Raw genomic sequence first — 27,332 nt, forward strand, 5'->3', positions numbered from 1 at the left:
CCCGCGGCCTTTGGTGCTGATGGACAGCTCCGGCCTCGGCTCCTGACGTCACTCGGGCGCACTAGCCAGGCAGGGGCGGGCTGCTTCTGACGTCATCCGGGACGCACCAACCACGCCAGGGGGAGGTAGGGGACTCCGCCCCGACGTCTCCCTCTCCCTCGCTGTGGAGGGGGCACTTCCGGGGGTCCTTCCCCTTTAACCTCCCCCTACTCCTCCCTCTCCGGTAGCTAGAGCCCAAGACCCCACCCCGGGGGCGGGGCCCTCGCAGTGACACGTCGGACAGCGGCGGCAGCGGCGGAGGCTCCCGCGCCCAAAGCAGGAACCCTGAGCGACACAGAGCGGCGACCGGAGGGGGATTGGAGCGCGGAGCAGGGGATTCGGCTCGGGCCGCGGGCTTTGCTCCGCGGGGCGGGAGCGGGCCCGCCCGCTTGGCCCGGGCCCTCCGGATACGCCCCCTCCCCGGTCCCGCCCCCTCGGAGCCTCCTCTGGCTGCTCTGGGGCTGCTCCCGGGCCGGGGGCCCGCGGTCCGGGCGCCATGCGGGCATCGCTGTTGCTGTCGGTGCTGCGGCCCGCAGGGCCCGTGGCCGTGGGCATCTCCCTGGGCTTCACGCTGAGCCTGCTCAGCGTCACCTGGGTGGAGGAGCCGTGCGGCCCAGGGCCGCCCCAACCCGGAGATTCTGAGCTGCCGCCGCGAGGCAACACCAATGCGGCGCGCCGGCCCAACTCTGTGCAGCACGGAGCGGAGCGCGAGAGACCCGGGGCTGGCTCAGACGCTGGGGAGAACTGGGAGCCGCGTGTCTTGCCCTACCACCCTGCACAGCCTGGCCAGGCCGCCAAAAAGGCCGTCAGGTAGGGATCAGCCCCGCCAGCTCCACCCCGTGGGCACCGGCGGGGACGGGCGCTCTGGGGAGGCCGCCAAGGGCCGGGTCAGGCTCCGGAAGGAAGAGACTGGCCGGCCAGGAAGTCTTTGGGCCCGGATAACTTCCGATGGCTCTGCTTCCCGAGGAGCTGTGGAGCCCATCTGAGGCCCTCTCCGGGCCCCGTCCGGCCTGGGCTGAACTTGTCCGCCTCTGTGCTACACCAGCTCGACTCCGTAGTCCCCCAGAGATCCTCTTAGCTCCCTGGCTGGGCTGTTGGATTTAGAGAAATTATTGGTATATAAAATGGGTTTATAGAGACGGGGAAAGAAGGAAGAGAAAACTGAGATTTACTTGTATCTCGTGTTCCTGGGTGGGACAGCTCGTGATGAGATGTGTGAGAGAGGAGTCATGTAGCCATTCCACTAATGACTCTGTCCATGAGTTAAAGCAATTTCTCCTAAGTAACACCGAGTTCATATTCCAGTTCTGCGATGTACCTTCTGTGTTAGGGAAGACAGGTTACTGGAACTCCTGAGCTCCAGTTTGCCCCTCCCCCAAACACACTCAATACACCCCCTATGCCATATATTCCATTACATCATTTATGTAATGTATTTGTGGTACAATGGCATATTTACACAGAAATAAGTCCTGGTATACATGGTGTGTAGAGTACCTATGAGCCAAGCATTTGCCTAAGGGCTTTAGGTAGCTATAAGCAACCCCATTTTTCAGATGTGGCTACTGAGGCACCGATTGGGTAAATGACTTACTCAAGGACACAACTGCTAAGTAGTGAAACAGGGAATCAGACCCACAATATATCTTCCATATATGCATGAATATTGCCATCTCCCCAAAACACCTATCTTTCTCCCCTGGGAGAGAGTTGTTATACTTACCCTATTCCTGCCCACCCCGATTGCCTTTCTGATAATCTTGTGCTGTCTCCTCCCCAGAACCCGCTACATCAGCACCGAGCTGGGCATCAGGCAGAGGCTGCTGGTGGCAGTGCTGACCTCACAGGCCACGCTGCCCACTCTGGGCGTGGCCGTGAACCGCACGCTGGGGCACCGGCTAGAGCGTGTGGTGTTCCTGACAGGCTCTCGAGGTCGTCGGGCACCACCGGGCATGGCCGTGGTGACGCTGGGCGAGGAGAGGCCCATCGGCCACCTGCACCTGGCACTGCGCCACCTGCTGGAGCAGCATGGTGACGACTTTGACTGGTTCTTCCTAGTGCATGATACCACCTACACCGAGGCACACGGACTGGCGCGCCTCGCTGGCCACCTCAGCCTGGCAGCTGCTGCCCACCTCTATCTGGGCCGGCCCCAGGACTTTATCGGTGGAGAGCCTGCTCCAGGCCGCTACTGCCATGGTGGCTTTGGGGTACTGTTGTCTCGCACTCTGCTGCAGCAGCTGCGCCCCCACCTGGAAGGCTGCCGGAATGACATCGTCAGTGCACGTCCCGACGAGTGGCTGGGACGCTGCATCCTCGATGCCACAGGGGTGGGCTGCACCGGTGACCACGAGGTGAGAAGTGAGAAGATAAGCCACCCCACTGGTGCCTCCTATCTGAACTTGTGCCCTTCCCCTGAGAGGCAAAGGTGTGGTTGGAGATACAGGCCTGGGTCTCCATGCCAGTTCTGTCCTTTTCTATCCCTGTGACCTTGAGTAAATTACTGAATCTCCTGAGCATCAGTATCTTCATCCATACCAATGGAAATAATTATTGCTTAGGGTTGTTTTAAGGATTAGAAAAATAAGGAAGGCTTGCATATAATAGGTATTCAGTATTAGCTATTTCTATTTTGTTTAAGCCCCTGGACAGCTCTGACATCAGATGCATGCCCATGCCATTGATGAGCTAGCTAGCAAAGGCTGCCCCAAGGTCGCACAAGCTCCTAACTGGTCAAGGCACTGAAACCCAGAGGATTCTGACTGCAAGTCTACAACAGGTCACAGGATGGGCAGATGAGACACGTACTATGAGGTGAGGGGAGAAGCTATTCCATCATTCTTCCTGTTATGGACCCCTTCCCTTCCTCTCCCCAGGGAGTACATTATAGCTACCTGGAGCTGAGCTCTGGGGAGCCCGTGCAGGAGGGGGACCCTCGTTTCCGCAGCGCTTTGACCGCTCACCCTGTGCGTGACCCTGTGCACATGTACCAGCTGCACAAGGCTTTTGCCCGAGCTGAGCTGGAGCGCACATACCAGGAGATCCAGGAGTTGCAGGTATGGTCTGGGCCAGGGGGTGGGAGGGCAGCCCCTGTGAGGCCTTAGAGATCCCAGGGAGGTAAAATATGAATGCTAGAACTGGAAAACACCTGCCTCTGTCCCTATTCATTTCTATCCATTCTGAGAAGCCCCTCCATAAAGCCCCCCTTTTAACTCTCAGGCTGCCTCCACCTGGGGAAAGGATAGGTAGGAGCCCTGGGAGGGCAGAGGTTTGCAGAGTTCAGGACCCATCCTCAGTGGCACCTGCCGCTTGCCCCGTCCCCCAGCTGTGTGCTGGCCCCTGGGGTCTGTGCCTCGCTCATGGTCTGTTTCTCCAACCCAGTGGGAGATCCAGAACACCAGCCGCCTGGCCGCTGATGGGGAACGGGCAGCCGCCTGGCCCGTGGGCATTCCAGCACCATCCCGCCCAGCCTCCCGCTTTGAGGTGCTGCGCTGGGACTATTTCACTGAGCAGCACGCTTTCTCCTGTGCCGATGGCTCGCCCCGCTGCCCTCTGCGTGGGGCTGACCGGGCTGACGTGGCCGACGTTCTGGGGGCAGCGTTGGAGGAGCTCAACCGTCGCTACCACCCAGCCCTGCGGCTCCAGAAGCAGCAGTTGGTTAATGGCTACCGACGCTTCGATCCCGCTCGGGGTATGGAGTACACACTGGATTTGCAGCTGGAGGCGCTGACCCCCCAGGGTGGCCGCCGGCCTCTCACCCACCGAGTGCAGCTGCTGCGGCCACTGAGCCGCGTGGAGATCTTGCCTGTGCCCTACGTCACCGAGGCCTCGCGTCTCACTGTGTTACTGCCTCTGGCTGCGGCCGAGCGTGACCTGGCCCCTGGCTTCCTGGAGGCCTTCGCCACTGCAGCTCTGGAGCCTGGTGATACCGCAGCAGCCTTAACCCTGCTGCTACTGTATGAGCCACGACAGGCCCAGCGGGCTGCCCATGCAGATGTCTTTGCACCTGTCAAGGCCCATGTGGCAGAGCTAGAGCAGCGATTCCCTGGTGCCCGGGTCCCCTGGCTCAGTGTGCAGACAGCCGCCCCCTCGCCACTGCGCCTCATGGATCTGCTCTCCAAGAAGCACCCGCTGGATACGCTGTTCCTGCTGGCCGGGCCAGACACGGTGCTCACGCCTGACTTTCTGAACCGCTGCCGCATGCACGCCATCTCTGGCTGGCAGACCTTCTTTCCCATGCACTTCCAGGCTTTCCACCCAGCTGTGGCCCCACCGCAGGGCCCAGGGCCCCCGGAGCTGGGCCGGGACACGGGCCGCTTTGACCGCCAGGCAGCCAGTGAGGCCTGCTTCTATAACTCTGACTATGTGGCAGCCCGAGGGCGGCTGGCGGCGGCCTCGGAGCAGGAGGAGGAGCTCCTGGAGAGCATGGATGTGTACGAGCTGTTCCTGCGCTTCTCCAGCCTGCACGTGCTGCGGGCAGTAGAGCCGGCGCTGCTGCAGCGCTACCGGGCCCAGACGTGCAGCGCTCGGCTCAGCGAGGACCTGTACCACCGCTGTCGCCAGAGCATGCTGGAAGGCCTGGGCTCCCGCACCCAGCTCGCCATGCTGCTCTTTGAACAGGAGCAGGGCAACAGCACCTGACCCCACCCTGCACCCCAAAACGCTGGCCTGGCGGTGCTCCTCCCCCAACCACCCAGAGCCACCTGCCAGCCCCCCTGGACAGCCTCAGACTTCAGGACAGCCCACTGGCCCCCTCTCTCCGGCTTGTGGGTCCTCAGGCTCAGGACAAGCCCTGCGGGAGGTGCCCTGGGAGCCACCCCTTCCCGCCCCAAATCCCTGCCGCAGACGCTGCTGATTCAAGCTGTGGCCTCAGTATTTATGTAGTGCAGTCTGCCTGACGCCAGGCCTGCCTCCATGACCCGGGGGCGGGGCTGTAGATGACTTGTTGGGGAAGGGGGGAGCTGAGAGAGGAGTGTAGGGTGGCTCCCAGCTTCTCCCTTCTGGACCCCTGATGAAGCTCTCTGCCTTTAATAAACTGGCTGAGTGTGGACTGGTGATTCTGAGTTTTTGAAAGGTAGGCAGGGAGCAGGGAAGGCTGGCAGTGCAGATGGAGGCTCCCTGTCCTGGCTGGGCCTGGATTTCCTTTTCCCAGGGAGCAAGTCATGCATATGCCCAGCCCTGCCTGAGCTCCCAGCTTGGCCACACATACACACAGAGAATTCTTTATGCCTCTTTATTCCTAATTTCGTCAGCACTTTATAAAACCAGACTGGAGACAGAGGCCTGAGAAGACTTTCTTCCCCACCCCCAAACCCAGCCAGGGTCTGAAAGGTCTGTCTGCTCCCTATGGAGGGGATGCCAGGGGTGGGGATAGGGCAGGGGGACCGGGAGCTGGGCCAGGCCTGCTGGGCCACCCGCTCCCCTTGCCAAACAAGGAGCTGGGCCTGGAGAGAGGCAGGAAGTGGGAGAAGCCCAGCAGCCCTGACTCCTGGGAGCCCGCCCTCTCCTGCTGACACCCTAGGACTGGGACCCCGGCTGTCCCTGAATCACCCACCCCCATAGCCCCACCCACCTTCTATATCTGTACCCCCATCCCCACCCTGTCCTCCCTAAATATGTACAAATATACAGAGGATTCCACCCCTTCTGGGGTGGGCCGCTTTCTCCACCTCCCTCCCTTCTCCCCTCTCCCCTCTCCCCTCTCCCCTCCCCGGGGGCCCATGGCCTGATCTCCAGCCCTCCCTGGGCGCCCGCCTCAGGAGGGGAGTAGGGATAAAAAGAACCACTGTGCGAAGTAGCTGCTGCCACAGTTGGTGAGAACAGGAACTGAGTCTCTCTCCTGTGAGCACCACCACCCTCTCCCCCCTCCCCTGGCCTTGGGCTGCCCCCAGGCCTTCTGTCCCAGGAGCAGGGAGAGACTATGTTGGAGATCCAGGGAGGAGTCCCGGACTTGGGTCCTTTCAGACACAGCATCATCCTAGCAAGCGAAGTCTTCAAAGAGGCCTCCTGGGGGGCCATGTGGGTGGTGGTGGTTGGGGAGCAGGTTGCTGGCTCCCCCACCTTCAGCCTGGCCCCGGCTTGGACAGGGACTCTGCAAGGTGGAGAGGGAGAGTTCAAACCATGCCTCCAAGCCTCATACAGCCAGTCTTCGCTTGTCCGTGGGGCAGAGGCTCCAGGGGAGCCCAGGAACCCCTCTCACAAGCTGGTACGGAAATCATGAGGGATACCCAGTCCTGGGAGAAGGTGCTGGCCGCGTGCCCTGCAGAGCTCATCCTCACCTGCTCCTTCAGCTCCTGCAGTCCCAAGGTAGAGATGCCCCCAGTGGAGGTCCTCAGGGGGGTCTTGGGACGACGCCACACCCGCTTCAGTCGGTCCCAGGACACCTTGGGGTTCAGGGTTGGGGGGTAGCTGCGGGCTCAGGAAACTTGGTAGAGGAGGGGGCAGACTAACCAGGCCCACCTTATAGGACTTGCTGCCCAGCAGACCCCCAGTGGGACTCCCCAGTCCTCTTCCCCCTCCCTTTCTCCAGACTTCTCAGAACCCTCAGGCCTTCCACTTAGCCAGGGGACCCTGGCAAAGAAGCCAGAGCTTGCCTTCCCAGCCAGACCGGCTCCACCAGGAGGTCCACACTGCCCCTTTGCCTTTCCCATAGCCCCTCCTCCCATCCTCATCTCTCCGTGTGGGTGGCCCTAGACAGGCCCCGTCCTTGCCTCATAGATGTAGTCGAGGATCTCCAACAGCGTGAGGACGCTGGCCCCGATGAATAGGCCCATCTGTCCCCCGAGGTCTCCTGGGGAGCATGAGAGCAGGGTCAGAAGGAGCAGGCCTCTCTGACCATGCCCGTTGAATCTGGGCCAGGTCTCACCCAGCAGGGCTGACAAGCCGTAGGCGGCTCGCTGCTCCATGGCCTCAGAGGTCAGGGCTTCAAAAAAGACATCTAGGACCAGGAAGTTCTCCCTGCGGAGACAGGAAGCAGGGTGTCCACATGAGACCATCTTCCCCGAGGGGTGGCTGGCAGGGATACCCCAGGTCCAGCAGTGCTGACCCAAGACCCCCTGTGCAGGGAAGCTGGTGACTCCCTCAGACTCCTGAAGGCTGTGAGGGGATGCAGTCCCAGAAGTGTGTTCGCTTCACACGCAGGGTTAGCAAAAGGTCTGGGAAAGCAAAAAAAAAAATAAAAAAAAAAAAAAAGCCTAGGCCTGCAGTTTCCCGCCTACCTTCTCCTCTAAAGCAGCAAAGAGCATTCATGTTCCTCATCCCTATACCTCCCTAGAACCTTCAGTGGCTCCCTCTGCCCAACAGTGCACTCCAAAATTCTCCTTCCACACTCCCAAGGCTGCCCCATGATCTGTTGCACTGTGCTTCCCATCCAAGCTGCTTTCTTACCTGCATCCCATCCCCGCCCCCACTCGGACCAGTCTCCACACCATCCCACAGCTCCCTAACGGGGATGCCTCCCCCTCTCCTCCTTTCTCTTCCTCTCACAGCCCCAGGGTCCTCGGAGGCCCAGCTCACACCTCCCCGGCTTCCCCTACCCTATGCACATCCACCCCTCCCGGGGCCTGAGAAGCAGTACTGCACAGCCGCACGTGGGCCACTCCATACATGGGTGTTGTGCCGTAATCAACTCTGTCCCCACAGGACCCAGCACCAGGCCCGGCCCTCAGAGGCTGCCCAGCGTTTGTAGACTGGCGGCATTGGACCGGGCCCAGCGTTCCGGCCACCGCATTCCTCTCCCAGCCCTTCCGATTTCCCTCCCTCAGCGCGGCATTCACTCAACGTGCCTTTAACAGCCCCAGGTCGCTGGAGGAGCGAGAGGCACAAACAGAGCGTTCTACAACAGGGGGTACATGGGAAGACGGAGATAGGTACAGGGTGCTGTGGGAGCTCAAATGAAAGGCATTTGGAGGCGGAGACAAAGAATGAGATTTGGAGGATGGGTAGGAATTAGTTAGGAGAAAAGGGCTGTGAAAAGCCTTCCTGGCAGAAGACGCTTTATTAACAAAGGTGCACCCTACGCCCTGTCTCCGCCACACACCAGGCCTGTTGAGGGTGGCCTCCGCCACCACACACGCACACACGCACATGCACACACGCACACACATACCGTATGTAGGTTTCATTGCGGTTGTACTTCCTGGCCAGGTACCGAGCTGAGCCCCTGTTGGGGATCCTGACCATGGAGATCTCTTTCCCGTAGCGGGTCAGGTTGCAAGGAGTAGGACAGAAACATGGGCCCGCGGAGCCCCCACCCAGGGAGTCTGCAACACAGAGGTGCCAACTGCAGAGGGGTGGGGGGAGGGCTGGGTGGCCCAGAGGCCCGCCAGCCGCAGAGGCTGTCCTGAGGCAGCCATGTCCGCACTGAGGGCCTTCACTGGCCAGTCCTGGTGCTGCCCAGAGGACACGGGATGGCAGTCCCTTCCTGGACCAGCTTCCGACTATCCAAGAAAGCAGGTGAAGACAAAAGTCCCAGGCACCCGCCCACAGGCTTGTCCCCTCTGTTCCCCAGCTCCCTAGGGCAGGGAGGTCCTCATGGCTCAGAGGCAGGGCATGGCCTCTCTACCAGAGCTGATCAAATGCATGAGGCCTCAGACACACGAGGGACCTGGAGTGGATGCTGGGATGAATGGGTGGGTGTATGAGTGGATGGGTGGATGGACCGACAGACGGACAGACAAAAGTGGATGGACAGGATTCATATGCTCAGTATGCTGGGTTTTCTCTGTTTACCCCTTTAGATCCACCCTCCACTCTCCTCTGCCTTTCTCTGTGGCCAGCAGGCTGAGCTCTGGCAAATGTGTCACCTAGACTCCTTCGTCTTCTGGCTTCGGGTTTGGCTTGGCCAATGGGAGGCCCCAGCAGGACCAGAAGGCAAGGAGGGGAGAGATACCAGGGTGTTGCTTTGCCTGCCTCCTTACTGCCAGGCTGTAGTTGGCAGAGGCTTCATTGCTCCTCTCGTGCCCGCACCTCCCATCCATGGGCCTCTCGGACAGCCAAAGCTCCCTCTCTGGGCTCCAGTAGGGCCCCTTCCTGTCCCCATCCAGGCCTGGGGGAGTAAAGCCCCCCGGTGTTGCTAGTCCTGTGGAGTCTCACCACCCCTTGTGGTTCACTTATCCCCGCTCACACATCTGTTCCTTCACTAGACACTCTTCGATCACCCCTTTGATTGGCGCAGTTGGTGTGCGGAACAGAAGGTCTCCATGTGATACTATGGCCTCAGCATCTCCTCCCACAGCTCCATCATCTGGATTATTGCAACGATCTTCTTACCAGTCACCCTGCTTCTAGTCTCACACTCCCTACATCTAGTCAGAGTCACCTTCCTAAAATCAGAGAGTGTTCTTGCCTTGCCTTCAGCCACCGTTGGCTTCCCAGGGCCTCCTCTACTCTTCCCCTGCCCCACTCTTCCGCTCCCCCTCCTGTGTTCTCTGCCCCCCAGCCACACAGATCTTGCAATGCGCTTGACACATGCTCTTCCTGGCCACAAGGTCTTTAGTATGTGCTGTTCTTACGGTCTAGAACACACTCCCCTTTTACCTGGGTGACCCTGTTACATCTAGGAATCCTCTCGCCTTCCCAGGGGTGCTGCATGCCCTGCCCTAGGGCCTTGCAGGATCCCTGAGTTTCTGCTACCCAAGGACGAACACACTTTGTTGTGATGCCTGTCCACAGCCTTGCCCAGCAGAGAGCTCCACAAGGGCAGGGCTCTTGTTCCCCCTCTTGCCCGCCCCCTCTTGCCTCCAGCACTCACACAGGCTGTAAGTACCTGTACAATGAATGAATGAATGGGTGAATGAATTGCAGATCAGACAGGACCTATGCACAAATAGGGTCTGCCTTACCCACACTGAGAGCCAGCAAAGCATTTTTCCTCGCACCAAGAAAGGAGTCATTTCACCTCCCCAGAAAGGCCAGCGTATTTGCTGAACCAAGACAGGAAGCCTGGATTCTCTGCAGCCCCTCACCCTGCTGCCTCCACTTACCAAACGTCCACACCTGCAAAGGTCCTCAGACCCCTGGAGGTATGGGATAAGTCTCAAGCCCCAGGAAGAACCCCTCAGGGGGAGGCTGGGAGGAGGAGAGCCAAAGCAGTTAGGAGAAGGGTGGACAGAGGGGTGAAGAGGAGGGTGAGGGAGAGGCAGAAAAGGGAGCAGGCAGCACGGACCCAGTGTGTGGTCGGCACACTCAATGTAGATATTTGGTGGGCAGATGGTCTCGTTGCCTAAAAGGAGAGAAGATTATTCCTGGAGTCTAGGGTTCGATCCCCAATCTCCCACCACATTCCCAAATGTGGGCACACTCATGCACGCACACGCACATGCCCCAAATGGGCATGTTTGCACATACACATGCAGGCATGACTGTGTACATGCTCGTGCATATAAGCATGAAAATGTACATATGCAAATGCATATGTACATGTTCAAGCATATGCACAAACCCCCCACAAGTACACAGGTACAGGTATACATGGGCATGTGTTGGCATAAATACATATGCATGCATGCATTCCACATGCGTATTGTAAAACGTGCATAAAATCCCAGACACAAGTACACTCACATGGATATAGACATGCACGCATGTTGCACACATGCACCTGCTCATGCACATGAGCAGTGCTCTGCTCCTGGAGCTTCTGGAGCCTGGCAGCGTGGCACGGAGGGTTAGTGGGGAGGCAGGGTGCCCACCTGGCATGTGTACCATTCGGCAGTGGCAGCGCTGAAGCACGGCCTCCTTTTCACAGCGCAGCCGGCAGGCAGACACACTGTAGGCCGAGTAGCCCTGAAGCTCAGGCTCCCTGAGCCCACTCTCCGCTCGGCAGTTGCCCCAGGGCTGGGGCAGGTAGGTCAGCTGCAGAGGTGGGTATGATGGTCATGCCCAGGAGTCCCCCCCAGCCCTCCAGTGCTCGCAGCCCCAGCGAAGTCCATGGCTGGACTGCCGGGCTGTGAGCTTTGGGAAGACAGGTCTGGTCGGCATCCCTCTAACCCAAAGGCCCTGCCTTGGGCCCAGCCCGATGCCCAGCTGGAGGTGTTCACCCGCTGTTCCTGGCAGGACACAAAGGTCTGGAAGCCTGGGGACACGCCGAAGCCCAGCTGGTGGATGTAGGGGGGCTCCTCCTGGCTGTGGATCTGCACTCGGATGCCAGCCTCAAACGACGTCTCGTCTACACAGTGGAGAAGGGGAGCTTTAAACAGCCACCCCAGGCAGGCGGCCCAGGCCAGAACCCCCAGGTCGGCCCTGTCCCTTTCCCGCCTACGTACTTGTCTCTCTCCAGATGGGAAGGTACTCCTCCTGCTGTATGTCCAGCATGATCTCCAGGCCACTGCCCATGCCCCCCGCCCGGCTGGGAAGGGAGCTTCGCGGGTCTGCGTTGAAAGTATAACACTTCCCATAACGAGTATAGACCTGGGGACGGGGGTGGGGGTGGGGTGTGAGAGAGAAGAGAAGGGGAGATGGAAGGAGCGGCTGAGACAACTCCTTATGCTTAGGGTTCCCTGTCTCCCCTCCCCCGCCCCCCGTCAGGGTCACCGGAGGGCCCTGTCCTATATTCCAGCCATCAATCCACAGCCCAGCCTCTCACCTGAGCTCCATCTTTTCTACTGGTATCCTCCCTGAGATGATTAAAAGGCATCTCCATGTTAACAAATCAATAGCAGAACTCGACATCTTCCCAAATCCTGCCTCCCTCACACACACCTTTCTTCTCCTCTGAATAAAGGCCCCCACTATCCACAAAATTTCTTAGGTCAGAATCCCTGAAACCTCCTCTCCCTCACCAGCAGCTGTCTTGGCCAATTCTACTTCTGAAATCTATTTAGAATGTATCCAGTTTCCTTCCACATTGCATTTCTTCTACCATCATCTCCCAGCTGGCCATGGCAGTACGTTCCCAACTGGTTTCCCTTCGTCCATCCTTGCCTCTGACTCCAGGCCACTCACACAGTAGCCAGAGCGCTCCTTCCAAAACAAGTCACCTGCCGGCCTCCAACAATGACTTTCCATTTCCTGCAGAATACAGCCAGACTCCTTCCCTAACTGAAAGTCCCCATGTGACATGCCAATCTCTCCTGCCAGATCTGGGCCTTCCTTGTCCATGCAGGTCCCTCCGTATTTATTTTATTTTTAGAGAGGGGACTGGAAAGGAGAAAGAGAGGGAGAGAAACATCAGCATGTGGTTGCGTCTCATGTGCCCCCTACTGGGAACCTGGCCCCACAACCCAAGCATGTGCCCTGACTGGGAATCAAACTGGTGACCCTTTGGTTTTGCAGGCCAGCACTCGATCCACTGAGCCACACCAGCCAGAGCTAGCTGTTCATCTTTTAAACCTCAGCTTAAGTGTCTCTTCCTCATATGCACACTCATATATCACACACACGTTTCATAGTTTCACCCTCCACCCATCAATCAACTTGTTTGTTGCTTTGCTCAAAGTACTTATCAAGACCTAAGAGGAGCCCTGGGTGGTGTGGCTCAGTGAGTTGAGGGTCGACCTGCAAACCTAAAGGTCGCAGGTTCAATTCCCAGTCAGGGCACATGCTTGAGTTGCAGGCTGGGTCCCTGATTGGGGGTGTGCAAGAGGCAACCAATCGATGTTTATCTCCCTCTCTCTTCCTCCCTTCCCCTCTCCTTAAAAAATAAATAAAATCTTTTTTTAAAAATTTTTTAAAAAGGCCTGGGGTGATATTGTTTATCTGTTTGCCTCCTAGTTCAATGTTCATCTTCCCCCACCCCCCAATAGAGTTTATGCTGCCCAGGAACGGTCAGCCTGTCTGGTGTCCCCAGCACCTGGCCCAGTGCCCGGGAACGCAAAGGACACTAACAAGCAGTTACTGCCTCCCCGAAAGCAACCCCGTCTTCGGCCAGGTGGAGAGCTCCCCTGCATAGACACCAGATGGCGCTGGCGCCTCGGGGATGGAAGCCAAGGCTCTAGCAAGGGTTGTAGCCGAGGTGGGGATTTGCTCAGCAGCTGGGTGGGGAGGAGGTTGAGGGAGAGGCAAGCGCAAGTTTCCCCCTGTCAGGCTCGCCCCACAGAGACAAGCCCCCATGTCAAACCCATCACAGGCAGCACCGTCCCTGGGGGCCAGGGGTCGGCGCACTCAATCACTCTCTCTCGCTCCCCCTCCCCTCTCCTTGGGAACATATATACACTGGCAAAAACTGGGAGGAAAGGCATGAGGCATGTTAGGGAAAAGATATCCTAAATGCCTAGCTTCAGAGGGAGGGTGTAGAAGGAAGGGGGGTGGGGTTCAGGGCAGTGGGAGTGAGGAGTTCTAAGAACTGGGGGGCTGGGAGCACCCTTGTTGGGGGCAAGGTTAGGTCTCCCATCCTCACTAGGATAACAACCCTGCCGAACCTCCCCTCTCACATAGTTCTCCTATCACCTTAATGCCCTGCCTCAGACTGCTGAAACAGAACACGCACCATGCAGTTTACAAAGCATGGCAACATCTACTGCTGCCCCATTTCGTCCGCCCAGCCACCCTGGTATCGGGTAGGTTGAATTCACCAGACGATTACTCACGGGTCACACAGCTAGTCAGTCAGCGGGAGAGGTGTAATTCATCTAGATGCAAGACACTGCTTATTCTTAGTAGGTGCCCAAGCCGCCACCAAGTCTCAGCTCCTGTTTCAGCTGAAATGTGACCCAACACCCATCATCCCCTTTTCTCCTGGCTCTCCTCCCCTTCCCCATCACTCCTCTCTACACCCTCCTCACTCTTTCTTCTCCCTGTCTGCTACCTCTCAATTCCTCACCTGTCCCTCCCTTCCTCCTTCCGCATCCCCATCATCTCCTGGGTCCCGGTTCTTGACTCTGTCTCACCCTTGGCCAACTCCCTGCTGTGTCCATGTGTGGGGCAGTAGTAGACATCACAGATGGTTCCAGAGCACTCTCTCTGGTCCAGGCACTGTGCTAAATGCTTACACACTGTTTCCAGTTGCATCCTCACAACCACCCTACGTCCTAATGATGAGGAAACTGAGGCTCAGAGAGGGGAGCTGATCTGCCAAAATCTCCAAGATCAGGGCTTCACAAACTTGTGTGGTGGTGACTAGCACACAAAGCCCCTGGGGATCTCTTTAAATGCAGGTTCTGTTGTGTTAAACGCTTTGGTGGGGGGTGGAGGGCACAGGACTCAGAGTCTGCATTTCTAACCACCTGCTGGTTGCACTTTGAGTAGAAAGGCCCTAGATGGAGTGGGGAGAGACCAGCTAGACGCACCCTCTCACTGGAGTGGGGGGAACCCTGAAGAAGACTGAGTGCAAGATTTCTGTGTCCCCAGTGGTGTGAGAAAGGCAGAAGGAAATATATAAGTATTTGCATCAATTTTCAAATCACCCACCCTCTTCCTATTCCGGGCCAAGATGTTGGAATCAGCTTTTGCTGATGCAGCCGGTTTTGAGCATATGCTCCATTGGAGAGGCTAACGAAGGCGTGAGCTGCACGGGGGACCCGGGAAGTGAACTGCTCACTCGTGAGCCCCAGCATGCTGAACCCCAGCAGCAGGCCCTGACAGTCGGCGACTCGTGGTCTTTCCACAGCTCAGCCTCATCCAGGGGACTGCGCGCTGCCTGAGGCCAAGAGCCAAGTTTTACCATCTCGGCAGGCCCAGGGCAATTTGCAGGAGGCATGAGGTAGAGGGAAGAAGTGCAAAGTGAACACCATCCAACATCCCCACTTTGTACTAGGCCCTGTGTTACATGCCTTTGGTCTATTTTGAATTTTGAGCCTCCAAGACAACCAGGTGAGCTAAGTAGTATTGCCTCCATTTACTAATGAGAAAGTTTAGAGAGGAAGAGTGACTTGGCTAAGGACATACAGCAAGTAAATGGCAGCAGATGTTCAAACGGAACTGAACCCAATGCCAAAACAGAGTTTCTAAAACATCCGGTAGTGCTCAGTGAAGGCATGACTCAGGTAGATTCCTCACCCTGGGTGGGTTTGGGGCAGCCTCCCTACCTGGTACCTCCAACAGGTACACACAGATACACATTTCACCACACTGAACCCAGCGCTGTGCAGGGCCAAGCCAATGGGGAAGGCTTTGTCTCTAATGGCTTTGGAGGAGAGTGGTTATCTGGCACCCCTGCCTTGAGGTGGCTGTGCAGAGTGGATGTGACAAAGGGCAATGGGTGGAAGGACTTTGGGTCTGATGGTTATACTTTGCGGGAAACGGACAGGCCAGGCTGGCAGGGCCAGGCCACCTGCATAGCCCGGGTCAGGCCCAACTGCTGGGCAAAGCTGAACGTTGCTCTGGAGACGGTCCCTGGGCCAGGCAGGCAGTGGCAGGTGGAGCCGCCAGCTCCTAAGTGGCAGAATATTTGTGGCAGCACAGCCCACAGCTTCCTCCATGGAGACGGCACGACCGCTCAGCCACAAGGTCCCACCGGCTGGCCACTGCTCTCTCTCCATGGACTGGCCTGAAAGGAGGGTGTGTGTACAGAAGTTGAAAGTCCAAGGCTCAGCCATGCAAAGGGGCAGGTCCCAGGCCCGGTTGCGCTCCGATGAGTTGAGGGGCTATCTCCAGATGACCCACCACCAGCCGCGCAGCCTCTGGACCCTGTCCGCATCTCAGACCTCACCTCCTCCTTCCGTCTGGCCCTCTTTTTTCTGTGCCCTCCCTTGCTCTCTGCCTTGGTTTCCAGGTCCACCCTCCTGGCCCTAGGCTGAGCACGTGGCCTCCCAGAGCCCTTCTGGACCTAGGCTGGACTGCTGCTTGATAAGAATCCATCTGTGCTGCGTGCAGACCCTTGGACCTCTCTACCAGCTTCCTTCTGGCCAGCCTCTGCCTGTCCCTCTCGGACCACCTTCCCTTTAGTGTTAGCCTGGACCCGCTCTGGGTCAGCCTGTCTCCCTAGCCTCTGTCCCCTGATCTCAGTCTCTCTCTCAAGTCCCTCCCCCTGGCCTGTCTGTCCTCAGCATCCAATCAGTTATCCACTTGGTCTCTGTTTCTCTGCCCCTTGCCTTTTGTCACCCTGTCCATCCCCGCGGCCTCCGTCTCTCCATCCCGTTGGCCCGCCCCCACCCGCCCCGTGTTCTTTTGCTGTCTACATCTCCATCTTGTTTGCTCTCCTCTCTGTCTGTCCTTTTGTCTAGCTGTCCAGTCTCTGTCGCTTGTCTTCCCCTTAGACTTTTCCCTGGGCCTAAGGTTGCTCTCCCTGCTCAAGCCAGAAGGAAACCTTTACCCTGGTGCGCTCCCCTCCTTCACCCTGCCCTTCCTCCAGGTCTGCCCCAGACAGTGATCAGGGGTTGGGACAGACCCAAACGGTGGCTCTTCTCTGTCCCTTCAGTTCCATCTACCCACAGCTCCCATATCCTCTGGCTGGCTTGCCTGCACTCTCTTCCACCGGTCCCCACCCCCTCATCCTCTCTGTAGTCACACAGCCAGTGGGGTTAACAGTCAATTAGCAGGTCCAGGGCTCACAGCTGTGAGGGAGAGTGCCCAGCCTCCAGAAGATAAGGAGCCGCCAGGAGGAGCAGAGGAGGCCGGGCTAATCCCGGAGCTAATCTGCAGCCTGGGCTTTATCTCCGCTGCGTTTTGGGCACCCTGCCTCTGCCAAGGTCCTGGCACCACCCCCTTTTCCATGGCAGCTTCATCCCCCTCTTCCAATTCCATCAGCTCCCCTCTGCTTCAGTCCAGCCCCAAGCCTCTCATGTAGACCCCTGGGATCGTTGCCTCTTCACCCTGCAGTCCCCCGGGGTCCAGCAGAAAGGGATGCATCCTCATATACCCAGGTGTGGAGCACTTCTGGCTCAGTTTTACTCAGGGGTAGCACAAGCATCCAGGTTTGAAGTCTCCTCCTCCTCTATCCTCTGGAGGGGCAGAGGAGGGAAGATGGCACCAGCTCGCAAAGCCTGGGGTGTCTGCCCTGGAGGAAGCTGGAAGTCACGCAGTCCAAACCCTCAGTGTACACAGGCCAAAACAGAAGTCTAGGAATGGCAAGGTGCATGTCCTAGAGTACACAAAACAGGGGGCAAATTCAAAACGAGAACCCAGCCCCCACAGTGGTGCCAGCATTCTCCGCTGAGCCCGGTCACTCCCAGGGGAGGCATCAGGAGACCCTGGTCCCAGCTCCTGCTCCACCACTGACAACCTATATAAACCTGATTAGTAAAGTGGTTTATTGACTTCTCTGGGCCTCAGTTTCCTCATCTGTCAAGTGAGGATAGAAATTCCCACCCGATTTATTTCATAAGGCGGTTGTCTCAAAAGAGAACCAATAGAGGAGAGCCATTTGCAAAGTGAAATCATATACATGATGCCTCAATATTAGTACTAAGAGTGTTGTAGAGACCAATAAGCACCAAGCTGGGGCAGAGATCAACCATTGTATGTGGCGCCAGAAGTAGATCCACATAGGCTAATACATGGGAGAAGGGGCACGCATTTTGAAGCCTGATAAAACAGGGTTCGAATTCTGGCTTGGCCACCAGCCTTGGACGAACAACCTTGGGTGTGTGATTCAACCCCTCCGAGCCTGGGATGGCTCATCTGTACAGAAGGAATGGGTGCTACTTCTCCTAAGTTGAGTCATGAGGGTGAGAGACCAGCTCAAGAAAAGTGGAAGCCTATTTGGGGAACAGCTTCCTGTCAAGATGGTGCAGCCATTTTGATCCTGGATTCATACCAGGCCCATTCTCACAGGGCCTCATGCACCTTGGTTAAGGCTCTCTTAGCAATTTGGGAGAGACAGGGCTCCGTAGAAGACAGAGCTCTACCAAAGCAAAACCCCCAGGCTCTGAGATAGGGCTCGCACCAGATGGGAAGCAGCACCAGGGCACAGGCCAGAAGCCCAACGGGGTTCACATCTGTACCTTGCCCTTATTGTCTATGGGATTTGGACTCAGGCATTTAACCTCCTGGATCCTCTGTTTCTCATCTGTAAGATGGGAATAATAATAGTCCCTTTTCACCTGGATTCCATTCAGGTGAATTCAGGCACCATTTAGAGATATTATGAGGAGACAACATACATAAATAAGAGCCACAGCTAATATTTATTTAGTGCCTGCTCTGTGCCAAGCACAGTCCTAAGCGCTTTATTAGCTCCTCGATCCTCACAAAAAACCCAAACTGGAGGCAGTCTGGAGCTGAAGTCTGTGCTCACGACCACTGTGGGATGAGATATAGCTGGCATTGCACCAGCGGACAGTCGGTGCTCAAGAAAGGGTGTGTGTTCAAATAACTGATTTGACCAAAGCTACTCCTTGGGCCTGCAGTGTGTTGGCCTGTGCTTGGGGCTGGGGAAGATTCAGAGGACAAAACAGTCATAGCCCTGAAGGAGTTTGCTGCCTGGCTGCAGAGACATTTATTCATTCAAAAAGTGTTTATTGAGCACCTACACTCTGAGCCAGGTGCAAAGCAGTGGGCAACAAAACACAAAACGCACAGGTACAACCCGATCGTTCCTGGTTGTGATCAGGGCTAGGATGGGGGACTGGCGCCCATCCTCTGACAGTGGAACAGGGGTTCGATGGGGTTGGAGAGCGGAGCTGCCCAGAGCAAGCCCAGCTGCCCACCCGGGAAGGGCATCAGACATGCCACAGTCAGACGGAGGGAGAATACCCTCTCTCCAAGCAGCCTGACCCCGGCGCTTACGGCACGGCCAACACAGCTCACCTCCCCCCCTCACCTCTACAGTCACTCAAGTGCTTTTCAGCGTGACTTCCTCCCCAAAGTAGAAGTGCTGTAGGTCTAAGAGGAAATGGGCGCAGGATTTGTTCAAATGTAAATGTGAGGGTTGGTGGAAGAACAGTAGGAACCGGGTCCAGGCCGTGTGCTGCCAGGCCGAGGCCGCGCTGGCAGCCGGGGACAACTCGGGGCCGCGCGGCAGGACGCTGTCATTCCTAGCGAGCGCCGCATTTCCAACGGAGAGGAGAGCTCAGGCCTCCAAGACGCAGGTAAGCAGCTAAACCTATTCCCAGGTAACGGCTGCCTAGGCCTTAAACCCTAGAAAGTCAATGTTCCAGGCGGGAATATTTTTAATGTATAACGAAGTCGTTCCCTGACATTCCCGCTCCTCGATGCGAAGTTGGGCATTGAAGAGTTTTGCTTTCACAGCGGAGCACAAACCCACGGCCGGGCCGGGGCTCAGGAGCCAAGCCTGAGAAGACGGCAGCGGCCGCGGCGGTGGAGGTGGTGGCGGCAGTGGGTGGGTGGGTGGGTGTGCGCCGCTCTGGGCCCCATCGCCACCCCCGCCCGGCCCCATCTTCAGCCCCGCACAGGCACCCTGGCGTCCAGCCGGGCCCACCCGCACCCAGAGCGCCACACCCAGAGGGCTGCACCCAGCGCCTCGCGCTCCCTTCCGCCTTCTCCTCTCTCCCGCGGGGCAGGCATCCATCAAAGCGCCCTCCCTCCCGTCTCCTCTGGGCTCCTCCGCTCTCCTCCCTGGGTTTGCCTCATTTGCATTCCCTCGGCTCCCAGCTCCTCGGCAAAGTGACCTCCGCACACAGCGGCGCCAGAGGCTTCCACCGCGGAGGGAGCCACCGCCGCCCGCCCGGCCGGGGAGGGGAGAGGGGGCCAGAGGCTGGACGACGAGGCGGGGGCCGGGGGAGAGGCCTGCCGAGCCGGGTCCGCCTGGCGGGCCTGAGGGAGGCAGGAAAGGCCTGCTGCCAAGAGGCGCAGAGGGACTCGGGTGGGATTTGAACCCTGGACCTAGGGCCCCAGTGGGGTGGGAGTGGGACTTGGAGGGCAGCACCTGGCCGGCGAAGCTGCGCCCCGTAAACAGAACCCCTGCTTGGGGCTTGGGACTCCCCAACAACCCGTTTTCCTCCCCACGCACACCCACTGGAGAAGGGCCAGCCGTATGGGGCAGTCGCCCGGGGTCCTCAGCGCGCCCCCCCCCCCAGGCTGCCCAGCCCCCGCCCCGCTTCCCTGGCCCGCCGAGCCGCCACCCCTCCCCCGTTTGGTATTTACACCTTTCACACATTTGTAAGCTATTATCCTGTCCACGCTTAGTCACCGCTGAGCCAAGCGCCACGGATTTAGCTCCTTTAATCTTTCCTCCTAAATCAATCCTCCATTTCCCCTTAATCATCCCGTGGCTCCTCTCTGAACTCTCGCTGCTGCCTCGGCTGCTGCAGCCCTTGCCTGTCTCTCTGGAACGGTTCTCCCTCCAACCCAAACCGGGTGTCCCAAGGGCATGGTGAACACTGCGGGGTGGGAGGGTGGATTTCCAGCGCCTCCATCCTCTGGCCTGGGAGCCAGGGTAAGACGTGCAGGCACCCTCTACCCCTTCTGGAAAACACGCAGTTCTCTGGACCCTCCTACCTCCACCTTCTGAGTCTCTGTCCCTCCTCCTGCCTTACACTCCCATTCATCTGGGATGGTTCCAAGACCCTAAGCCTGCACCATGATTTGCAAAAAAATAATATAACCCAAGAAACCACCCTCGGGCCTCTTGTCCGCGGTTTCTGGCTGTCCCCACTCCAGCTGCACTAAGGAGGTGGCATTGCCGGGAGAGCCTGATAGGGCAGGGAAACACTGATAACTCACCAGCCTGAGGCTGCCCTCTCCTTCCCTCCTCCAGGGTGACTGCCCATCTCTACTTGACTACCCTTAGTCTGCAGCCGGCAGCCACTCTCTCCCCTCCCCCCAGGGTCTCAACCTGAGCAACCCTGAGGTTCTGGTGCTCCCTGGGTGCTCCTGCCTCCCTGTCCTCCGTTCCCGATCCTTCCTGCCCCCCGGCCTGGGCCGAGCAGAGGCAACACCGCCGCCAGCCACAAGAGGGAGCAGATTCCTCCGGGAAACAGAAGGGCAAGGGTGGGAGTCCAGAAAGGAGCACGGGTAGGGGAGATAGAGGGAGGAGAGACGGGAGGGGGACGTGGGGGCCATTTCTTCAAATGCTAATCAGCATCTTCCGGCAGTGCCGTGAGAAGCTGCGCTGATAATGAGCCCAGCTCTGGGCTGATTCCTGATTAATGAAGAGGCCACTGGGCTGCTAAGTGGGGCCGGGTGGGGGCACGTCCCTCATGGCCCTCCCGCTGCCCTTGCAGACCAGCCCTCTGTAACAATAACAGCCCCTGCCCTTGGCTGCTCCGCCAACACCACTCAAATTCCCCTCTACCAACTCCACTGGCCAATGAGTATCAGCCCGACTGAGAGCGCCCCCTCCAGGAGGGCCTGAGGGGCAGCAGCCAGTGGCACAGCGGCAAGTGAGGGCTGGTACACTGGATTTCTGTAATTGAGTTGTGGGTAGCCCTCGGAGTATTATTTTTTTAATCAGGAAAAATTTTATTAAAATAGTCAAGGCTAAGGGCTTCTCTGGACAACTTGGAAGACCTCCCCAACCCCCACCAACACTGGGCATCCCTGACCATAGGGCAACGGTTAGCTGGAACAGCTCCGTTCAAGGATGAGATTTTCAGTTCTCCTCAGATCCCACCCTTCCCGATTGTGTGCCCTCCTCAGCCTGACCTGCCTGGCTCCAGAAGGCAGGACCAGCCCTGGACTAAATGTTGAATTAGATGTTCTCAAGTTTCATGCCTCAGGAAAAAATGGAACCAGAGGGGACGGAGGGCTGGACAGGGGATGAGGATCAGAGTAAGCTCATTTTGTAGTAAGAGCCCTAGACTAACCTCAGTGGATACCCCCTCCCTCCCAGAGTCAAGAAGGCAAGGGGCAGCCTTCAGGCCTTTGGAGCCAGTGGCAAAGGTATGGAGTTGGGCTGTGCGTAAAGTGGCCCCTCCTTGGTGCCCACCAAGGGTGACCAAGGACAGCAGCAGAGACTGTCAATATTGGCCTGACCACGGCAGGAAAGGGAGCAGGCTCAGTAGGAAGCTTGGACAGAAGGCAGGGGTTTGCTAAGGGGCCTCAGATTGGGGGTCAGGGAAGCTAGAGAGTGACAGAGAGCTTGCATGTTGCTCCCCTTGCCTCTGCGTTGTCCTGGTGGCAGCTGGGGTGGAGCTGGGAGAGGAGGGAGGAGGACAGGGAGGGGGACTGCCCAGCTGGAAGAGGCCTTGTCTAATTGTGCCTGATTAGTAGAGAGGAAGAGAACAGGGCGAGTGATTAATAGTCTCGGCAGTCACCAGCATGTGCAGAAGGAGGGTTGGAAGGGGGAGGGAAGTCAGAGCCGAGAGAGGATGGAGACAGTGAAGCGCCCACAGGTCCTTGGTCACCTGCCCTTCCGGGGGGCTTCCTGGACTCCTGAGGACCCCGCAGAGAGGGGCAGGATTATACCCCAGTCTCCTCAAGGATTCATTCTCCATCTCCCCTGTGCCTCAATTTTCCAGACAATAGAATGGAAGAGAAAAGACCAAGGCCAGGTCCTGCACCTGGGAAGAAAGGTGTACGGCTCACGTGGTGTTTCCAGATACCTCGATGTCCTCAGACACAGGCTCTATCCTCAGCTCAACCTGGGACCTCAGCCCAGAGATTAGATGCCAGGATTCCAATCACAGCCCACAGCTGTCGCCTTATATTCTTTGATACCAGTTGGAGTTCCTAGCCCCGCCCAATCTGGCAGTCTGAACCTCATCGCTCCTAGGGCCAGAGCCGCACTGTCCAATACGGCAGCCACTAGCCACATGCGGCTATTTGAATTGAACATTCATTTTCTCTGTCACACTAATCACATTTCAGATGCTCAATAGCCAGGGTGGCTAGTGACTACCATGTGGGGCAGCGCAGAGACAGGACATTTCTGTCATCACAGAATGTCCTGTGGGATAGCAGTGATCTCCAGTGCGTGCTCCCACTCCTGCACCTATGCAGTGTGCGCGTGAATATTTGGCGGGGACGTTGCATAGCACGGGGACACTGTGACAGGGGAAGGAGAGAGTGTGGGCCTGAGGGTCTCGAAAGGGGGAAGGCTAGGCGACGGAGAGTAGCGAAGATGCCAGTGTATGGGTCAGAAAATGGCAGGTGGTGCTGGTGACAGGTTAAAGAGAGCCAGGAGTTGGGGTGGTGGCATTTTAACAGCTGACACTCTGTGTGTGCCAGGTACTGGGCTAAGCTATCTCTTTAATCCACACAACCATCCACATTTTTTAGGTTCTAATATTCTATTTAATGACTACGGAAACTGATGCTTATGGAAGCTTTTTTGCCTCCTTCAAGGGCGCACAGCTTAAAGGGTAGAGCCAAGGTTCGAATCCACGTGGTCTGGCTCCAGAACCCACACACTTGACTGCCATACCGTACAGTCCCCAGCTGAGAGGAGATGCTGAATTTTAGAGTCATCCTTGCATTTTACAGCTAAAGAAATGATGCCTAGGAAGAAAGAGTGATTTCTGCCTTCTAGTAAGTGGGCAGGCTGTGAGCAAGCCGCAGTGGGGAAAGTCTAGATGGGCCTTGGAGCATTGGAGCGGGGGAGCAGATGGTGGAAGGAGTCAGGGAGGAAAGGGCGAACACATAGGTGGTGGTAAAACTAGGAGGCAGAGGGGGGAGTGGGTGGTAGGAGAGTAAGTGGCGGGAAGGGAAAAAGGAGAAGGGGGGCAGGGGGAGGGGAGCTCGGTGAAGAGGTGAGGGCATCCTCACCTGGGGCCCTCTCTCCTCTCTCCCCACTCCTCTTCCCCTCTCCAAACCTCTCCCGGCCCAGCCTGGCTCATTCCTCAAACCTTCCCAATTTTCTTTGGCCCAGAGTGGCCTCCCTCTCTGAACTGAGGCTCTTACTATCCATGTACCTAATTTGGCAATTAATCCTGGTACCTCATGACACCGCTTGGCTTGCATGGCTGGTTAACTCTTGCATGGTTAGTTAAGCTTTGGAGTGGCCTGTCCCCATTCTACCACGAGACTGTAGGCTGCTTGAGGACAGGGACTGGAGACTGGGGTTTCCCTTCTTTGTTCTCCCCCGCAGCACCCGGCAGGGAGCCTGGCACCTGGTAGGCGCTCAGAACGCCATGATGACTGATTGAGTGGGTGACTGATTGGGAGTCAGTGAGGGGCTATCAGGGAATGTGGGGTTGGCGGGGGGAGAGCGATTGTAGTAGTAGCAGAGGCAAGAGCAGCAGCTTAGGGGCCTGGGGGAGGGCGCATTACCCGGAATAAAAATAGGCTGGAAAATGTGACATTTATTAACTTGGATTCCGGAGGAAAGGTCACAGCAGAGTGGGGAGTGGAAAGGAGGAAACAAGAAAAGCAACAAAAAACACACAACAGCCCCTTTCTCAAAGCCTGTCCCTGTCACTGAGCATCTCGCCACTCACGCCCTGGCAGGGACTCCACCCACTGGTCCCTGTACCCATCTCCTCACCACAGATCCCAAACCCCTATCTCAGCACAGTGCATCACGGGCCTCATGCCCTCATCAGAGACCCGCTGTTTTTGCCTCCACACTCCTTTCCGCATCTTGCCACAACAAGGCACCCCGTCTTCCCCATTGCCGTAGATCACGGTCCCCATCCCAACCCACAACCCCAGGCCCTGTGAATTCGCAGCAGTCTCAGCCCCAGGATGCCAAGCCCAAGGGAGAGTTACGCTTGGCAGGTAGGGGCTGTGGCGGGGTGCGGGCAGAAGGGTGTGGGGGTCTGTGCTGGGTGGGGCGTAGTGGGAGCGGGATCCAAAGGGAATTTCCTGCCCCTCGATGCTTGCTTTTCCGCTCCACCCCCTCACCGTCCTGCGGCAGCCCCAGAGCTGAGACCACAGTTCGTATTGCCCTCCTCTCTCCAGCCCCAGGGCCCGCGCCAGGCCACTTTTATCTCTGCCGGGGCATCCCCAGGATTCAGAGAGACTCGCCAGCCCTGACCAGGGAGGGACTCTCTCTCCCCATATCCTCTGGCACCTGCTCCTTTCCTGATGGGAAGGCGGGGAACCCCTGCCTACCTCATCTTGCTTCCTCGTCCCTCCATCTCTTCCTCTCCTTCGCTCCCACTGAGGTTCCATCCCTCTTCTCCTTCCCTTCCCACCCCCAGCCAGGGCCTGGGACACAAACCCCCACTCAGGGACACAAAGCCCCCATTGATTTCTGCCCCAACAGCACCTGCTGAGACTGGGCTCTGTCCCCCCAACTCAGGGGTGAGGGCATTGTGTAGAGGAACCCCACGGATCTGAAAGTCCACATTCACACTCCGTACCCCACCTCCTTTGGGGGACTCTCACAGCCCTGGCTATGGGGGAGGTGATTTTTTGCTAAAAGAGGGGGTTGTAGCCACATGACGGGTCAGTGCCCCTGATTCCCATCCCAGCACTATCCTCTCCCTCTGTCCCTTCCTCCATTTCTACCCAACTCCCCCCGACTATATGACAGAGGACCTAGAGGCTGCAGACATTGGTGGGAGCCAGGCACCTAGTGGGAGCTTGTTCCCTGGTGATACTGGGGCAGTGAGTGAGTGAGAACCTGCGTAGCGGGTGGCCGGGTCCTGAGGAGGGAAAGTCTCCCATCCCTTGGGCCGGCCCCGGAGCCGGGGCTGGGGCGGGCACCATGTTGACAACATGCATGTGTGCATACGCTTAGGCAGTGGCAACACACATGAAAACACACATGTACACCATACTGGGAGTAAACTGGACTGGGGACAGTCATCTCAAGCAGCAGGAATAATAGATACCCCACGACTGGGTGAACGGAGTACTGACAGACAGCGTACAAGACACACCCCCCACTGACTCGCGTTGTGTTGTGAGAGATGGCGGCAGCGGTCCCCACGCGGGGACCAGGGGTTGGGATAGATGGGGAGAGGGTTGTCACAGGAGGGCATGGCATCCACAGCATGACCCTGTCTTTGGCAGCTAGGTAAGAGGTGGGATGTGAGCACAGAGATAAGTCGCTCTCTAGATGTGTGGGTGTGCAGGTGTGCACGTGAGTGTAGCCGCAGGGACACCGAGTGTGCACTGAGTGCGTGTGACAGGGAGTGTGCAGGGAACTGTGGCCCCGAGCCATTGAGGGGGGGTGTGTGTGGGGTGTGTGCCGAGCAGCAGTGAGGGCGAGCCATGCACAGAGGAGCGAATAGAGTGAATGAGTGATCCTCAGTGTCAGAGCCAGAGCCGGGCAAGGGAGCAGCAGGGATCGGGGAACGGAGGGGAGGGGAGGGACTGGAAAGTGGGAGAAGCCAGGGGGGCAGCATGAAAGAGGGATGTGTGAGGGAGTCTGTGAAAGGGGGTGTGTGTGAGAGACACAGAGACAGAAGAGACACTGGCGCCCAGTGTACACGAAGATCATCTCTCTCCAGCCTGCCGGGCGGGCCAGCTCCCCAGGAGGCTGTCTGAGTCCTTCCCCTGCGGGAGCGCCCCCAGGCACCCTCTCCCCATCACCCTCATTTGGTGAGGAGAAGAATCCAGAAGTCACAGGAGACACGCAGGGTCAGTTGGTCCAGCCTTGGCGTGGGGCACCCCTTCCCTGCCAGGGGACTGGCTGTGGGGCCCCGGGGCCCACTCCAGGACCCCGGCCCCAGGCCCGGGCGCCGCCGCAGCAGGGCCAAGAAGAGGAGCAGCAGCAGCGCCGGGGTAAGCCCCTGAGTGTGCCCTGCTCCGCGGCTGTGGAGCCAGAGGGAGACACCGAGCGTGGGGGAGACTCGAGGCCAGCCTCTGGTGGCGGAAGGAAGGGAAACCCTGTTGAGGATGCCCCCACGCACCACCACCGCCACTCCCCCCGGCCTCTGGCCACCCCAAGCCAGGCGGGCCGGTGGGCAGGACTCACCACAGAGAAGTTGCTGGCGGAGCAGTGGTGCCCACTGAAGTTGCAGCTCTTGAGCATGTCGGCAAGCTGGTGGCCAGTGCGGTTGAGGATGTCTACCATGTCAGGCTCCGGGTAGCGCAAGCCAGCGGCACGGTGCCCGTCCCGGTCTTTGGGGGGCAGCCCCGTCAGATTGGCCAGGTGGAAGATGTCAGCGTCGCTAAGTGCAGAGTGCCGGAAGCGGTTGATGTTGCAGAGGGTGACAGCTGGGAAGCCCGCCACTGGGGCTGGGGCAGCAGGGTCCATTGCCACCAGGTGCGGCCAGGTTAGGTAGCCCCGGGCCAGGCCTGCCGCCTGGTACAGGAAGGCAGCCAGCGAGGTGAGTAGAGCCAGTGCCCACAGGGTTCTACGAAGTCCGTGGGGGCCTGGGCCACAGGCCCGGCCCAGCCCGTGCAGAGTGCTCGTGCTGGCAAAGGTGGCCAGGTCCCGGGGTGCTGCTGCCCCCCGCGCAGCCCCCAGGAGGCTCTGCTCATCCCCTGCCTCCTTCTCCTTGGGTTTCGCATCCTCCTCTGCAAATTTGATTTTGCACACAATCTCGATCGGCATCTGTCCCCGGCTGCTGGGACTGGCCAGAGCCTCCTTGCCCCTGTCCCTCCCTGGCCAGCAGCCCCCGGTGCCCTCCGGAGTGTCGGTGGTGGCAGCGGCTGCTCTTCTAAACTCAGGGCAAGCTGGAGGA

At 58.2% G+C, this 27,332-nt stretch overlaps 2 protein-coding genes across 2 annotated transcripts; one reads left to right on the forward strand and one right to left on the reverse strand.

Moving 5' to 3' along the window:
- The first annotated feature begins 270 nt into the window (after nucleotides 1–270).
- CHPF (chondroitin polymerizing factor) lies at nucleotides 271–5,074 on the forward strand. Its single transcript, XM_054585621.1, has 4 exons — nucleotides 271–849; nucleotides 1,820–2,393; nucleotides 2,916–3,095; nucleotides 3,421–5,074. Exons 1-4 carry the CDS (start codon nucleotides 536–538, stop codon nucleotides 4,678–4,680), a joined length of 2,328 nt encoding a protein of 775 aa, XP_054441596.1. The 5' UTR covers nucleotides 271–535; the 3' UTR covers nucleotides 4,681–5,074.
- Nucleotides 5,075–6,016: 942 nt separating this feature from the next.
- ASIC4 (acid sensing ion channel subunit family member 4) lies at nucleotides 6,017–27,217 on the reverse strand. Its single transcript, XM_054586139.1, has 9 exons — nucleotides 26,621–27,217; nucleotides 11,304–11,448; nucleotides 11,079–11,206; nucleotides 10,731–10,893; nucleotides 8,147–8,300; nucleotides 6,905–6,996; nucleotides 6,750–6,829; nucleotides 6,318–6,422; nucleotides 6,017–6,130 (listed from the first exon to the last, which is right to left on the reverse strand). Exons 1-9 carry the CDS (start codon nucleotides 27,200–27,202, stop codon nucleotides 6,017–6,019), a joined length of 1,563 nt encoding a protein of 520 aa, XP_054442114.1. The 5' UTR covers nucleotides 27,203–27,217.
- Nucleotides 27,218–27,332: the final 115 nt, after the last annotated feature.

Source organism: Pteronotus mesoamericanus, unplaced genomic scaffold (assembly GCF_021234165.1).
Source record: "Pteronotus mesoamericanus isolate MK-2021 breed Mesoamerican mustached bat unplaced genomic scaffold, CSHL_Meso_final contig_90, whole genome shotgun sequence".
NCBI lineage: Eukaryota > Metazoa > Chordata > Mammalia > Chiroptera > Mormoopidae > Pteronotus > Pteronotus mesoamericanus.